This window comes from Cornus florida, unplaced genomic scaffold, assembly GCF_030987335.1.
Source record: "Cornus florida cultivar Cherokee Brave unplaced genomic scaffold, ASM3098733v1 CherokeeBrave_3.0.0_Hap2_Chr09, whole genome shotgun sequence".
In the NCBI taxonomy this organism is placed as follows: domain Eukaryota; kingdom Viridiplantae; phylum Streptophyta; class Magnoliopsida; order Cornales; family Cornaceae; genus Cornus; species Cornus florida.
In genome coordinates, this window is record NW_026775579.1 from 94,452,976 (window position 1) to 94,468,129 (window position 15,154).

Here is a 15,154-nt window from a genome sequence, read left to right on the forward strand (position 1 = left end):
TTTTGGATAAGAAATTTTAGGTAATCTTAATTATTTTTAGATTAAATTACTCCGAAACATAAAAAGTTATTACAATTTTAAAAAATAAAATAAAAAACAAATTCTTAGAAAATTAATTATTCAAAGTGTTAACATACAATAAATTAAGATTTATACAAAATGTCAACCCTATGGATGCTAACTTGAGATCACAAGAATTAGGTTTTTTACAGGTTTATTAATTCCAATCTGGTGAGCACTGAAAAACAAAACTTGAGACAAAAGTATAGGTAAAATGGATTCAGCTGGGTGACAACAATTCTTCCTTTTTGGTCAAGTCCATTAGTGTAAGAAATAAGAGGGGAAAAATTATTTCCCTCTCGGATCCAAATGGGAATATTATTCAAGGATATACCCAAATTAAATATGTTTTCTTTGTCCACTTCCAAAATCTACTACCTAGGTACAAACAACATCTGCTTTCTTAGTAAATCACATATCTTACCATGGATCACAAAGACATTCCCACTGCACATGCTTGATAGTTTTTCTGAAATCCCCTCAAACCATGAAATCCAATCCTTTTTCTCTCACTAAACATCGACAAGCAATAGGACCAAAAGGTTTCAATGTTTTCTTCTATCAGAATGCATGGAATATTATGGGTAGAAACGTCATTAAGGCCATTAATTATAATGTGTTTGAGAAATTTTGAACTAAAAAAATAAATAGTAAAGGAGGGGTCTTTTTTGAATTTTGAAAATTTTATTGGATACGTGAGTTAGAAAATGATCAGGAGTCCTTTTGAATTTTTACTGTTTTTAAGACTTTTTTGTAAATCTTTTGTAAGTTCAATGAGGACAATTTAAGAATTATCAAATTTCGTATATAAAAAATATAAATAAGTAAAAATTTTAGTGGGGGCAATTGCTTTCACCAGTCCCAATGTGGTTACCAATTGGAGTTGAAAAAAAAAAAAAAAATTGTTCAAAGTTTTATGAAAATTTGAAATTTTGACTTTTTTCAAAGTTTTTAAAGAAAACATAGACTGAAAGTATGTGAATATTTAAGGTTAGAAAACAAAATTTTGAAATTCCCCAATCAAAGTTAAATTTTTATACGTTATCATTCATTGCTTTCTCTATTTCTCAACGAATGAATCCGTGGATCACATTTTCTTTAAGCGCAGATTTTCTGCTGAAGTTCGGAAGTTTACACAGCATGTTGCAGGGCTCTATATCCTACCTCACTGTTGGTCTGATTTTTGTCAATCCCCAAGTCTTTTATATTGTTAGTGAGCTCAAGTTGTGAGTCTCAGTTCTTGTCTCCTTTGTTTTCTTGTTTCCATCCTTTCTTTGTACATTCTCTCTTTATTATTTATACAAGCTTACCTGTAAAACCAAAAAAAAAGAAAAAAAAGAAAAAAGATTTAAACAAAATATCAACTCACTATGGATGCTAACTTAGAGATCACAATAATTTGGTTACACAATCACTACAAGCAATTCGAAATTGACTTTAGAGTCAAATCTGTGAGGAAACTTTCAGCATAAAAATGACTTGTCTTAAATTAACATTTTACTTATGATTTTGGATGTCTCTAGTTTTTGCAGATATTAAGTACATTCAGTTTGATTTTATATTTGGAAGAAAGAAACCAAAAAAAAAAAAAACTTGTATAAAAAATACATAATTTCAATAGAAGTGTTGTTTGAATGAGATCGAAGTTAAAACAACATTAATAAAAAATAAAAATGAAAAAAGTCAGAGACAGGTTTCAATCCTGTGGCAGGTGGGTTATGGGCCCACCACGCTACCACTGCGCCAGGCTGACTAATTATTAATAATTTAATATATTACTATATATATAATAACTTTTGCTCATTTTATAATGAAATTACTAATTTAAAATTTAGAATTTTTATTTAAATATTATATTATCTAAGTACAAAAATTTTTCAATTTCAAATCTAAAACGTTGATTCAATATTCTCAAATATTTCGTAATTTTTTTCTTTTTTCTTTTGTAGTAATATTTTAGTATAATACAAAGAATATGACCAAAAAAAAAACAGAGACTAAAGTATAGCCTATTAGGGTAGGTTTTGTACAGTGCCAACTTATTTCAGGCTGGGGTAGAGTTCATTTAATGCAGAGAACATTTCTGGGCCAGGTTGGGAAATACTTTGGGCACAAACTCTTGATTTGCAGCCCAGTCAGATAAATGAAAACTGAGAAACAAGTGAGATGGGCCCAATGGTTTCCAGTTAACCCAACGAATGGTACGAAAGCCCAGCCCGGTAAATATCTTTCATGGAGACTGGAGAGTTATGATGGGCCATTTTGGGATAATATCACTTACCTCATGTTAGGCTTAATTACACGCGGTGTCCCTAATATTTTAAAAATTACACTAACCTTCCCCAAACTGACCGGCATTTTATTCCAATAATTCTCCCGGTTAAATTACTACCATATCCTCTAATATATTATAAACGCGACAGCCATAACTATCATCACCGTTTGCCACCATTTTCACTACCGGCACCACAACACAACCACCATCTTCACCACTACCTCAACGGCCATAGTCGTCATCGCCGCCGCAGCATAGACGCCGATCATATGCCCCTTCTCTACCCTAACCTCACCACTACCAAGATCTGGAGTCTAACGAGGTTCGACAGAGCCGTGTTGTTCGGAGACAACTTTGCGATCAGAAAACTCGTTGAAAATCCTACACTTGTGTTTAAAATAGAGAAGTTAATTCCAATTTTGTTGGTGATTTACCTAGTGTCATTTAATTGGATCTACGTGTATTGAATGATCTCATCTCCAGTTTGATTTTCCCCAATTTCCCTTCTTCATGTTGTGTGTGTGTGTGTGCGTTTTTTTTTTTTTTGACCTCTGTTATATGTATATATACACATATAGATCAAAAGAGAGAGGGACATGTAGTGTGACCAATATATATATACACATTTATATACATATATACATATATATAGAGCGAGCAGTATATTATGTGTGTGTATACACAGAGAGAAGAGTTAACCATGTTTACAAAGAGTTAACCATGTTTACAAAGCATGAGGTTTTGAAGTGTAATTTCTTTTGTGATAGTAATTTTTAATTTAAAAATTAGCGTGTAAATGTCTTTATAATTTTTTAAAGTCTAAATATGATATTTTATACTTTAAAAGGGGTGACATTAGTATAAAAAGGTCATTGACCAGGGTTGACTATTACTAAAAGGGGCAAACTGTTATGCCGGAGTTAAGGTCATTGTAATTTTTGAAACGTCAGGAGTATTATGTGTAATTAGGCCTAACTTTGAGGGAGGTAAGTGTATTATTCTGCCAATTATTTATTCCGGTGAATCGGTGGCACGTAAACAGTGTGTGCTCTCATGACGTGTCGGGTCAACAGCCAATGTAGTGGAGTTAAAATCTCATCAAGCTCTCTTTTTCTCTCTCTAAAAATACATAGATGTGTGTGTGACTCTGTATGTTTGTATCTCTTGTTGATCCCCGTCTCTCGCGTTTGTCTAGATTATACATATACATATAAATAGAGTGGAAATTGATTGTGTGTGTAATCGATATAAGAGACGGCGTAATTGTAAAAGCGTGAAAATGGCGGAGGACAAGTACAACCTGAAGAATCCAGCTGTGAAGAGGATTCTACAGGAGGTCAAGGAGATGCAGTCAAATCCTTCCGATGATTTCATGAGCCTCCCTCTCGAGGTTCTATTTTCTATATATATATATATATATATATATAACCCCGACTTTTAACTCTTCGTAATTCCATTCAATTTCATCCTTTAGGGTTCTAATTCAGGATCTCAATTTTACATTCCTTAATTTCACATTGAATCAAATTAGCTGTGGAAACTATCTTCAGGGTTCTTGGATGGATTGTTCAACTTTTAATTATATGTATTTACTATTTCAATTTCTGGATGTATCTGGGAAGTACCTACAATTTAGGTGATCATGTTTTGTGAGATTTGCAAATAATTTTCTCTGTTCATATTCTTTCATTTGATTAAATGAGCTTATTTTGATTATATAATCCAGGTTTTTAACTCTTAATTATTGTTTGAGGAGCAGTTTTCTTGGAAATTGCTGGAAATCATGGTGTTGATAGTTTTCAAATTTTTTATTTTATTTTTTCATTTTTGAGGACCACTAGATAATGCCCATGGTCTTAATGCAAATTGTTTTCTGTCTCATCGAAGTTGTTAAGGCGAAGGAAATCCTGTTCAAGGGAGATGATGAACTGGCGGGCGGGCGGGCGTGGGGTTGTAACTGTCCTCTCATCTTAAGTCAGCCCCAAAGTTTGTACAGTTCCTCCTTCTCAGCTCTAAGTCCAAGTTGTGCAATCGTTAGTTGTTAAGCTTTACATGATAAATATGCTTTAAGTTAGATTTCAATATATATGACTAGGCTTTATCTAAATAAAAAAAAAAAGTATAAGAAATATGTATACACATATCAAATTTTCAACTGATGACTGGGTGGGCTTAAATTTAAAGGGCTTATGCTTTACATAATACTTATGGCAATGACTAAGAAATATGTGTTGATTGGTGGTGGAAGATCACCTGCAATGGTAAAAAAAAAAGTTGGATGTCCACCCAAGTGATTAGGAATTATCCGTTTATCATCTTATCGTTTCATATGTCTGTTGCAACTCTTTTGACAGTTGTAAGATTTGGCATTAGCCATGACTTACGATACACACTTCAATCAGCTAAAGAAATGAATGAAATCTCTACGAGAATGTAATAGACGGCATTCGTTAAGGAATAAAGTAATGAGTTGTAGGTGGAAGTTCACCCACATGTTCAAAGGTGGACAATCACCCTACCAACTGGCTCTTCTCATTGTTTATTGTGATCTTTGCGTGTGGGGTGATTAAGGGAGGGATATTGAGTTGCCAAGGGCTGGCCCGGCTGGGTACAAAATTAAGTTCTTAATGCATTTTAGTAAACCCACCTTTTAAGGGAATAGATGATAGTTAAGTTTGAGACATGACGATACGTTGGAGGAAGAAGTTGAGATACCTAGATTCACCATTCATGGTATGTAGTTAATAGAAGACCAATCATGCATTATGGGGAAGAATGTAAACTTGAACCTGGTTTATAGGGAGCGCCTAAGGAGAACAACTCGGAAGCTGCATCCTTTCAACAAGTTCTGCTAAGATATTTTGTTGAGGCAGCTGATTGGAAAAAAGAGGGAGAAATTTTTTTCTAGGAAAAGCCTAGAAGTAATTTCCACAGTTGATGAAGTTTTAGGCTGCTACTGTGGTATAGTCTTGTCTAGATGATCAACAACATTGGTGGGAAGGTCAATGTCACCAAATGGGAGGAAGGTGGAAGAGGCCCCAAATACTCACTCTTCAGCAAAAAACTCAACTTTTTTACTCAGGTTAAAATGTAGCAGCATCCAAGCAACCAAGTAAGAAATACAAAAAGGGACTTTTGTCAGTTTAGTTAAATGTGGTAATGAATTAGTTGCATGAGAATCTTACATGAGCATGGACTTTGCTTCCTAAAATTTGAGGGACATGGACATGGGCATATCAGGACTGTGTGAGTAATGTGTCACACGTATATGCATATCAATACATGTTGACACAAACCTGAGTTTATATGGCTGTGCCCTTAATATTTGGTCTGCATGGCACAAGATCATGGATTTAGAAAGTTCATTTAAAAGACATGTTTACATGTGTATGGTCACTACTCTGTGTCCTAATTTTTTTGTTTTTGTTATAGAAAGAGAGAGAGAGTTTTTTTTTTTTTTTTTTTTTTTTTTTTGGTGTTGGGGGGGGGGGGGGGGGGGGGGGGGGGGGAATTATTTGTCGGGTAATCCTGCGTCTTCATTAGCGCTCAACGCCCTCGGGTAATCCTACGTCTTCATTAGCGCTCAACGCCCTTGTCTATGTCCACAAATCAGGCCAGAACTAGAACCAGATTTCCAAATCTAAGCCTTTTTACAGTTCTGTTATCCTCCTTCATATAGTTAGATTCAAATTTATTTTCAATAATTACAGATTCTTGACCAACTATGCTCGACTCTCTCTTTTTTTTTTCCTTTTTCCTTTTGTACTTAAATATCCCAATTAAATTGTTTTTCTTCATTTTATCAATTTAGTTGATTCATATGATATTATGTATCAATCTACCTCATTGAGAACTAAGCAAAATGTGGAATCTCTCTCTCAAAACATATTCTAATTTAAGCTTTTGATTAGTTTTATGCATGAATTTTTTTATTGTCTATTGTAGAAATGAAGCCCATAATTTGTGTTGTCAGGAGAACATATTTGAATGGCAGTTTGCAATCAGAGGACCTGGTGAAACCGAGTTTGAGGGAGGCATCTATCATGGACGAATCCAATTACCTGCAGAATACCCATTCAAGCCGCCTTCATTTATGCTACTGACAGTAATGTTCCATTTTCTATTTGAAACTCGTATCACTTGAATTTGTATAGCTGACGGGAGATGTTATGAATTTCTTCATGTTGGGGCTCTATATCCTTTTTTTCTTTCATTTTTAATATATTATTATTATATACTAATTAGCTTCATTGCTCTTTTTTCAGCCGAATGGTCGTTTTGAAACCCAGACTAAGATATGTTTAAGCATATCGAATCATCATCCTGAGCATTGGCAGCCATCATGGAGCGGTAATTCTTTTTCTTATTGAGACATTATAGATAACTTTTAGTACAGTGATGACCTAGCCACGAGTGATGTTCATGCATTTGAATGTGGTTGCTTCCAAGGCCATTTAGTATAATTCTAACTAGCAATGACACTTTTTAAGTGATTGTTTATATGTTAGACACATGTATATTTACTTACTAGTTACTGCACACTCCAACCTACAAATCTTGAATGTTGAGATATAACTTTCTTTAAGAAAATAAGTTTAATTGTTAGAGAAATCAAATTACTGGTTTATGTATTATTAATAAAAATATGGGAAGCAGAGTAAAATCTGATAGCAGTCACATCATACAAAATAATGTCAAAAGGTTCTGTCTGTTTCCGGTCTTTCCCTCATAGCACCCTGTATGGGCATGATTCTTGGTATTTACCTCTAATATTATCTACAAAAATTATTTTGCATACAAGCATAACAATGAACAGCTAAAAATTATTTAAAACTTATAAATAATAGTTTGACCATACATATAAAACAAAAGTATGAGTCAGAAGGGTTTTAATTGGCCGAGGGGAGGTCAAAATTATGTTCATGTTTGACTTGCCTTGTGCTGGCTGGCTGGTTGGTATTTTTTTTAACAAAAAACGAACTTCACATGCATCGCATTTCTATGATAATTTCCATGCTGTAATTTTGTTCATTGTGGCCATGGTTTTCACCCAGTTGATGTATTATGGCTTTTGCAGTTCGAACTGCTTTAGTAGCTCTAATTGCATTTATGCCCACCAATCCAAATGGCGCACTGGGCTCACTAGACTATAAGAAGGAAGAGAGGCGTGCTCTTGCAATCAAATCTCGTGAAGCTGCCCCAAAATTCGGGAATGCTGAACGTCAAAAACTAATTGAGGAGGTCTGTATAATTCTCCTAAAAATTTGCTTTGTACCAGGGAGGTATCTGACTAACAGGCAACTTCATTTTACAGATTCATGAATATATGCTGAGCAAGGCACCCCCAGTTCCTCAGCTCAGCTCCTCACTTAGTCCTGAGGAACACTCCACCAATGAAGAACGTGAAGCACAGGCAAGTCACCAAAATGTTGGTGAAGCTGCTGGTGAAGGGCTCCTGGGGCCAGGCGTTGGTGACAGGATTGTTGACGAGCCGCATGAGGCTCCTTTGAATGTAAATCCCATTTCTGAGGGTGGGAGTGTGTCAGAACAAGTTCCTGCTGGACGCTCAAATGAGCAGCTTCTGCATAAGCCAGAAGCGAAGGTTCAGAGGCCGGCTGATGATCGGTTGTTCACATGGGCTGCTGTTGGACTTACCATTGCTATAGTCGTTCTTCTATTAAAGAAGTTCATGAAAGCTAATGGTCATGGTGCTGTTTTCATGGATGGATCTTAGATACGGCGGTGTTAGTGCATCATAGTTTGGAAGAGTATACAAATGCTGTGCCAAATGGAACATGCGGTAATATCTTATTACTCATACTACATGTATTGATAACATTAAGCTTAGAAATATGCAATATTCATATTTGTAAGTATGGTAAATCAGTTGTTCTACTTGTGGTAGATTCTGTTTGAAGGGAGAAAAGAGTTTGCATATCTGCAAGTGTGATAGATTAGTAGTTGTGGGAGATCTGCAACAATTATCATGACACATTGATGTAAAATGAAAAATATATATATATATATGTGTGTGTGTGTGTGTGTGTATATATATATATATATGCACCTTAAGTGTTTCCGAATGTCTTCTGCAATACTGTTGAATTATCATCACAGTAGAAATTACTGAAAGCTTTTGCTCTATCAATTTGTAACTAAATCTCTTTACATATTTGGCAGCACATTTTCGAAAATTTCACCTATAGATCCCATATCCTTAACTTTATATAAGATCGCCAGAATTGATGTGAATATAGAGAAGTTTCTCGGATCAAAAATGTCACCTCAAGTTGTCATATTTTAAAAAATAAATTTATTGCCAATGAATCTTTAATTAATAGAGGATTAGAGTAATCTAGCATTGTATATTGCCTGCATTGAGAGTAATCCGACATTGTATAGAATTATCTTTCCATTAGAGTAATCTAACATTTCCATTGAGTATTGGAGTAATCTAACATTATATATCGTCGTGGAAGGTTAAGCCACTTAAGACACGAATATCTTAGCCATTCATTGAACTGTCCTTGACCTGTCGTCGTGGAAGGTTAAGCCACGTAGATCGGTAGATGCACGCAAGCGCACACCATGTGTTGATAGGGAGACGCCACACAAGCACACAACAGATGATGATAGGGAGAATTTGCATATAGCTAAAACATTCTAGACTTCTCTATACTAATGTGGAGTTATTTGTATAAATTTGTATAGTATTGCGTAGTTTATCTATAGCATTGAATCGATGACACACATGTGTTATTTTTTATTTTTTAAATTAATAACTAATATCCACACCCCCACTTACACATACTTTACGCCCTTGGAAGGTTATGTTATTTGATAGTTCAATATTTCTGCTCCCATTATGATAAAATCATGGCTGTGTCACACAAACGAAATTCAGGATTGCTCCCAAAGACTCTGTTTATGATATTTCTTAGTAGGATAAGGAGATTATTCTACATAAGTCGGAAGAACTGATATCAGCATCCAAGTGGAGATCCAAACAATACATGGGATTTTCTGAGATAAGAGATTGAGAAAGGGAAGGCTGACTTTGATACCCTAGTAGCTCCAGTCTGTTATTAATGAGAGTCTAAGTGTAGTAGTTGATCCCCTTAAAAAGTAATTAATGCTCCTATTTATAGAGTTCAACCCTCGGTCAATGCCCGTAAGCCTTTAGAGGTAGCCCTCTCTTACCCATGGGTTCCAGAGTCTTTTCCTCTGATAGATGGGATATTGACAGGCAGCAGGCCGCGGCACTTTACCCCTTGGTCCAAAGAGGTAATGGCGCTCCTAAATTAATGCGGGTCTTATCAAATGTTCCTCCATAATTAATGCTTCTTTCGCTTCACTCAAAGCTCCAGCTAAGGTATCAAATGCCCTTTCCCCCATGTATTGACCCTAAGTAGAGGCATCAAATGCCCTTTCCCCCATGTATTAACCCTAAGTAGAGGCGAGTCCTTGGATCCGAACCACCTGTTCATATGTCCTCAGACTCCCGATACTGAAGATGAGAAAAGAACTCTCCTCGAAGTCCTGCCTTCTTAGCTCCGTGGAGTTCTTTCCCTCGCCTCGAGACCCTTTCAGTTCAAGGGAGTGCTCTGTTAAGGAATGTCCGAGGTTATGTGAAGTAACCTCGGGAAAGAAAGGGAGGAGGGGCCCATCTGACTGGAGCGGGGCGCGTCCACAGGAGATAAAGGGTAACGGTCCCTTCCTCGATCAATGAATTCAAATTTCAGAGCAAGTAGCTCGAGCCTACTTGATCCTTTTAGAGATATGATAGGTCAGCAAAGATCAAGTGTGCCCATTTCCAAGGTGGGTGCCACTTCAATGGGCACTGTGGCACGTATATCAACAGACTCGTATTTCTTTTAGTTGTTGAGCCAATCTTTTTTCACATTTCTTTCTCACTTTCTTTAAAAAATCCGTTCTTCTTCCACTTTCACATAAAAATGGGATTGGTACCACAGGCCGACTTTGCCCTTGACAAGCCCCGGGCATAAGATTTTAAACCTCACCATGGTGGATGAGGGTAGAATAATAAGTAACAACATATACACAAACTCCATCGGTTTATAGTTAACTACTCATCCAACATCAAAGTTAAATTACAAATAGAAGGATTGATTATTGATACAAATCCATTGATACCATGTGAATTAGGAGGAGGAGTCGTCCAACTAACGAAAGAAATCCATCCAGGCTCAGCCGCAAATACTATTCATGGTGCGGACTCTTCACAACGGTAACGGGACAGGAAGCATTATTCACCACATAGTTGCTAACACTGCCCAAGATAGCCCTGCAAAAAGCAAAACCAAACAAAACCTAAAATCATCAAATCCCAATCTCAATTCTGTTACAAATTGAATTAAGTTGGGGTCTGAAAGAGTTAAACCTCTTGATTGTGCCAAGACCTCTGTTCCCTATGACAAGGCAGTTCAGAGGAATTTTATCAACTGCTTCGCAGATCTTCTCCCGAGCATCTCCCCAGTAAATCTTCATCACCGCCACAATCTGCTTACAATATATACACATAATAAACATACATTACTGACTTTATAGAGAGAATTTCACATTTCTTCAAAAAAAATTAATGTCGTCATGAATTTAAGGAAGAAGAAGAAGATAACCTCTTTCTGCCTAGCAGCACAATTGACAATATCCAATGTTTCAGGATCAGGGCTCACCCCATATTTCTTCATGATCGCAGGGTCAGAGAACTCACTCAAAGGGATTAAAGCTGCCAACAGCAAGTAATGAATAAATATCACAAACACGAAAAAAAACAGGTAACACACATACATAAATATACCTTCCCGGACTTCAAAACAGAGAGGAAAAAAAAAAAAAAAACTTGTCCTAAATGGCAGTGCCCAATGTTGGCCCAGTCTATGCGAGAAGCTAGGAAGGGAAAGTGAAAACAAACTTGACCTTTGTCATTATTTTTTACAAAGTGATATGTTATTTCATACTCGAGCCATTCTATCATGTTAGATTAAAATACAATTATGCTATATTCGGTTGCATGAAATTAATGTTTTATAATTGAAATCATAGAAAAAATAGTTAATCCTAAAATGTCATTATTAGGTTTCACTTGTCAACAATGTCACAAAATTTCCAATATGGCTGTCTTATATGTTTGTAGTTTTGGAGCAGGCAATGTTATCAAAATTGATTTGCATATATCATTTCTTGAAATGCAGCATCCCAATAATATATAATAAGGAAACTAATCCATGCTTCATTTTGATAAATTGTGAAATTCTTGTGAACAAGTATATATCCATAGGATCCACTTCAGATATGGCCCAGCGAACTCAGGAGCTTAGCTAGTTTGGGGTTTGGGGTTTGAGTTGCGTTGGGGGTTCTTTATGGTTAACCCAAAAAAAAAAAAAAAAAAAAGGAGGTATATATCCATAGGTGTTCTATTACCATATCTAAGCCAAATTTCAGCAACACCTAGTAAAAAGGATAACAAAATTTGCCTCTAGATTCCGCAAAAACAACCAAAGATGATTTGATCCCAGATTAAATTGCATAATGTAAAAAAGTTCATAAAATCCAGATATGCATAGACATATATATATATATATATATAGAGAGAGAGAGAGAGAGAGAGAGAGAGAGAGAGAGAGATAGATAAAAAAAGTGAAGAAGGAATGATAATCATACGGGAACCGGTGGTTTCCCAGAGCTGCATCTCGCCGCTCTCGTAATAAGCTTCAGGGCGGATGGTAATTAGGATAAGGTGATCCCCTTTGCGGATAACGTTATTCACCGCCCATTGGAGAGCTTTCTTGCTGCATCCAGAGAAATCAACGGCAACACCAATCTTCCTTTCTGCTTCCATTCCTCTCTCTCTGTGTGTGTGAATGCTTCTGATTGATCAATAATACTCAATAATTTATGGGTCAGCGGAATAAATAAGACCAGCCCTCTTTTGCTGCCCTTTATGAGGAAGACAAGGACTGTATTAGAAAAACTATACAGTATGTGCGTGATCTGTTCACGTGGGATGCTGTTGGATTGGATAAATTATTAGGTAGGTCCCATGGACCATGGTCTGACCAATCATAACAAGCCATGCAATCAAATCTGGATTACCACCACCTTTTGTCTTCTTGTAATTCATAGCGGATAACAGCAAACTAATAAATACTACTAATAATTCATAGGAACTAGGTACCGGAAAGCGGTTATTTTAGAATAAATGAGATTAAAAAATTAAAAGTAATTTTTTTTTTTTTTTTTGTACATTCTTAATAGTGTTTTTGAGAAAAAAAATTAAAATTGAATCTAAGTGATAATAATTTTATAAAAATATTTTTTAATGTGATATTTGTCTAATCATCTGTCACGGTAATTAATTACATTTTTAATAACAGTAAATGTGTAACAATAAATAAGATTTTTAAAAAAAAATAGGATAGAATTTTTGTATAGAATATTACTATTAAAACCATAAATACATACCATAAATAGGGTTTTCAGAAAAACCAGGGAATCACATTATAATAGAATGCCTAATAATTTCACCCTAGATTATTCTTTGCTAACCCAACTTTCATTTTGTGATTGATTTCTAACATTAGATAATCGATTAAATGAAATATTCTCTCAAATAAGAATAGAAAACTTAGGGCTAAGTCTTTAGTTGACTTAGTTTCATTGTTATCTGATTACTAAAAATATAATATTTTATGTTAAAATATAAAATTAAAATAGAATTACACGTAATTGGGGTGACATTTGTCAGGATGAGGAACATTTTTTAATGGTATAAAAATGAGTGTGTGAAAAAAAAAAAATAAATAAAGGGACTCTCACAAATGTATAATATGGGCTTAAGAAGATAATGATCTATCATAAAACCTTTATGGGATGATCATCGTGTATTGGGCCTAGTTAGATTAAAGTCACTCCGAAAATTTAATTTAGGCCCATTTTCGAGCCGAGCTTACCCCAATTCATTTACGGACCCTAAGTTTGAAGCGGGCGGAAAAATTGTGGGCCGACTAAATGTCCATTAATTTGGATATATCCGTATAAACAATGAAAAAGCTAAAGCGGAATTCCCAATCATCCAATTATCGTCCAAATTGAATGGGTTCCATTCATACAATGTATATAAAGTCAAAAACCTTGTAATTAAGCCTGTCCTGCTCAAAGCTAGCTTTAAATAAAGACAATATATATATATATATATATCATAAAAACAACAAATCATCTTTGAAGTTCCCTGTTCGCTTCGTCTTGTTATCTTCTCAATTATCCTTTTCAGACTTTGTTTTATTTTGTTGTATCTAGGTGAAGACGAACATCCTTCTTATTATTATATCTAATTTATATTGTTTGCTATATATATGTACATATCTGTGACGTAATTTTCTTGTCCATTAATTTATTAAGTGTTCTGTACCACCACTATACCTTTTCGTAATGATAGGCTGCTGATTTTGGTAGATTAGTTTGGCCGAATATACATGACAGTCCGGGTAAGCAAATTTAATAATTAAAAAAAGAAAATAAATAAATAAAATAAACGGAGAAATAATATACGCGTCGGCAGATTCAACTTTTCAGAATGTCAAGTTCTAGACTAAGTTCTTCTCTTCTAATAGTTATCAAATCTCTTTCTCTTGGTTTTAGTCTCTTCAAACAATATTTCTTACTATCTTAACTTGAAGAAAGAAACAACTTTTGATTTTTAAAATATGGTTGCAACTTCATATCATATGTCATATATATATATATATATATATATATATATATATATATATATATATTAGAGAGAGAAATATAATAAGAAAAATAAAGAAAAAAGAGAGAGAGAAGGAAGTAGTTTTCGGCATCCACGAACCAACTTCAGAACAGATCAACCCACTTCTTGCTTCTTTCCCGGTAAGTGACATATTAGACAGAGAAATAGAATGAGAAAAAAAAATTAACGAGAGAGAAGAGATGAGAGGGAAAGAGATGGAAGTGACCTAGTTGGATAGGCCACGTAGATTCTGCCAAAGTAATTGGTCAGATACTTCGGTTGAAATATCATTTTTCTTTCTTAATTTACCTATAAAACTCCACCAAGTAAAGATAGACAAACTTGCCACGACACCAAAATAAAAAATAATAAATAAAATAATAAAAGTGGAGCCATTGTCAATGGATTGTTTTAGGCTTATTTGATGGGGACTTTACTGCTGCTTTATTTGGTTTAAGGAATATAAATCCATTTAATTTGCTGATTTTTTTTATAGAAAATTGTGTTTTAAAAATGATCAAGAACCAACAGGCCTGAAACTTAGCGATATCAGATTCGTACTTCTTAAAAAGAGATCAGAAATTCGAATCTTAGTGGAGACATGCATGCATGAGCACCAATTAAAAGAAAAAAAAAAAAATTACCAAGAAAACTTCTACTTGATTGTGGTCATTCAGCATCTGTTTGGAATATCCAATTCTTGTGTTTTGGGTGGTGATATAAAAAAATCTTCTAAGTAACATAGGAAGTTGTTTTTAGCCAGCTATTTAATTTGGCATTTCGTTGTTTGCAATGTGGAGGCTGTATGATACTGATACCATTGAACACATCAATTCCAAAATTATTTTCTAATGTTGGGATTTTCAATAAGTTTCTTGTAGTACGATAATCAGCGGGATTTTTTGCTTTATTAAAATCTGGAATTGCTACATCTAAATGCAAGCCGATGATGTGGTGTAAACATCAATTTTGCATTAGGTTGATTTTTTATTTATTTATTTTGTTTTGTTTTGTTTTGTAGCAAGTAAATTCAAATGATATTAAAATAA

At 34.7% G+C, this 15,154-nt stretch overlaps 2 protein-coding genes across 2 annotated transcripts; one reads left to right on the forward strand and one right to left on the reverse strand.

Annotated features, from left to right (window-relative positions):
- Nucleotides 1-3,445: 3,445 nt before the first annotated feature.
- Nucleotides 3,446-8,418, forward strand: LOC132275349 (ubiquitin-conjugating enzyme E2 32-like). Its single transcript, XM_059776815.1, has 5 exons — nucleotides 3,446-3,725; nucleotides 6,309-6,440; nucleotides 6,601-6,685; nucleotides 7,413-7,576; nucleotides 7,650-8,418. Exons 1-5 carry the CDS (start codon nucleotides 3,615-3,617, stop codon nucleotides 8,067-8,069), a joined length of 912 nt encoding a protein of 303 aa, XP_059632798.1. The 5' UTR covers nucleotides 3,446-3,614; the 3' UTR covers nucleotides 8,070-8,418.
- A 1,975-nt stretch (nucleotides 8,419-10,393) lies between these two features.
- Nucleotides 10,394-12,310, reverse strand: LOC132275350 (universal stress protein PHOS32-like). The gene is made up of 4 exons (XM_059776816.1): nucleotides 12,017-12,310; nucleotides 10,972-11,081; nucleotides 10,737-10,855; nucleotides 10,394-10,640 (listed from the first exon to the last, which is right to left on the reverse strand). Exons 1-4 carry the CDS (start codon nucleotides 12,192-12,194, stop codon nucleotides 10,556-10,558), a joined length of 492 nt encoding a protein of 163 aa, XP_059632799.1. The 5' UTR covers nucleotides 12,195-12,310; the 3' UTR covers nucleotides 10,394-10,555.
- Between the last annotated feature and the right edge of the window lie 2,844 nt (nucleotides 12,311-15,154).

Excerpts from the sequence above, each read along its gene's own strand:
- LOC132275349 (XM_059776815.1), top strand. The coding sequence starts at position 3,615 with ATGGCGGAGGACAAGTACAACCTGAAGAATCCAGCTGTGAAGAGGATT. Across the intron at positions 3,726-6,308 it reads TCATGAGCCTCCCTCTCGAG|GAGAACATATTTGAATGGCA; the intron begins GTTCTATTTTCT and ends TTGTGTTGTCAG. Across the intron at positions 6,686-7,412 it reads TTGGCAGCCATCATGGAGCG|TTCGAACTGCTTTAGTAGCT; the intron begins GTAATTCTTTTT and ends TGGCTTTTGCAG.
- LOC132275350 (XM_059776816.1), bottom strand. The coding sequence starts at position 12,194 with ATGGAAGCAGAAAGGAAGATTGGTGTTGCCGTTGATTTCTCTGGATGC. Across the intron at positions 11,082-12,016 it reads CTGGGAAACCACCGGTTCCC|CTTTAATCCCTTTGAGTGAG; the intron begins GTATGATTATCA and ends TGCTGTTGGCAG. Across the intron at positions 10,856-10,971 it reads GTGCTGCTAGGCAGAAAGAG|ATTGTGGCGGTGATGAAGAT; the intron begins GTTATCTTCTTC and ends TATTGTAAGCAG.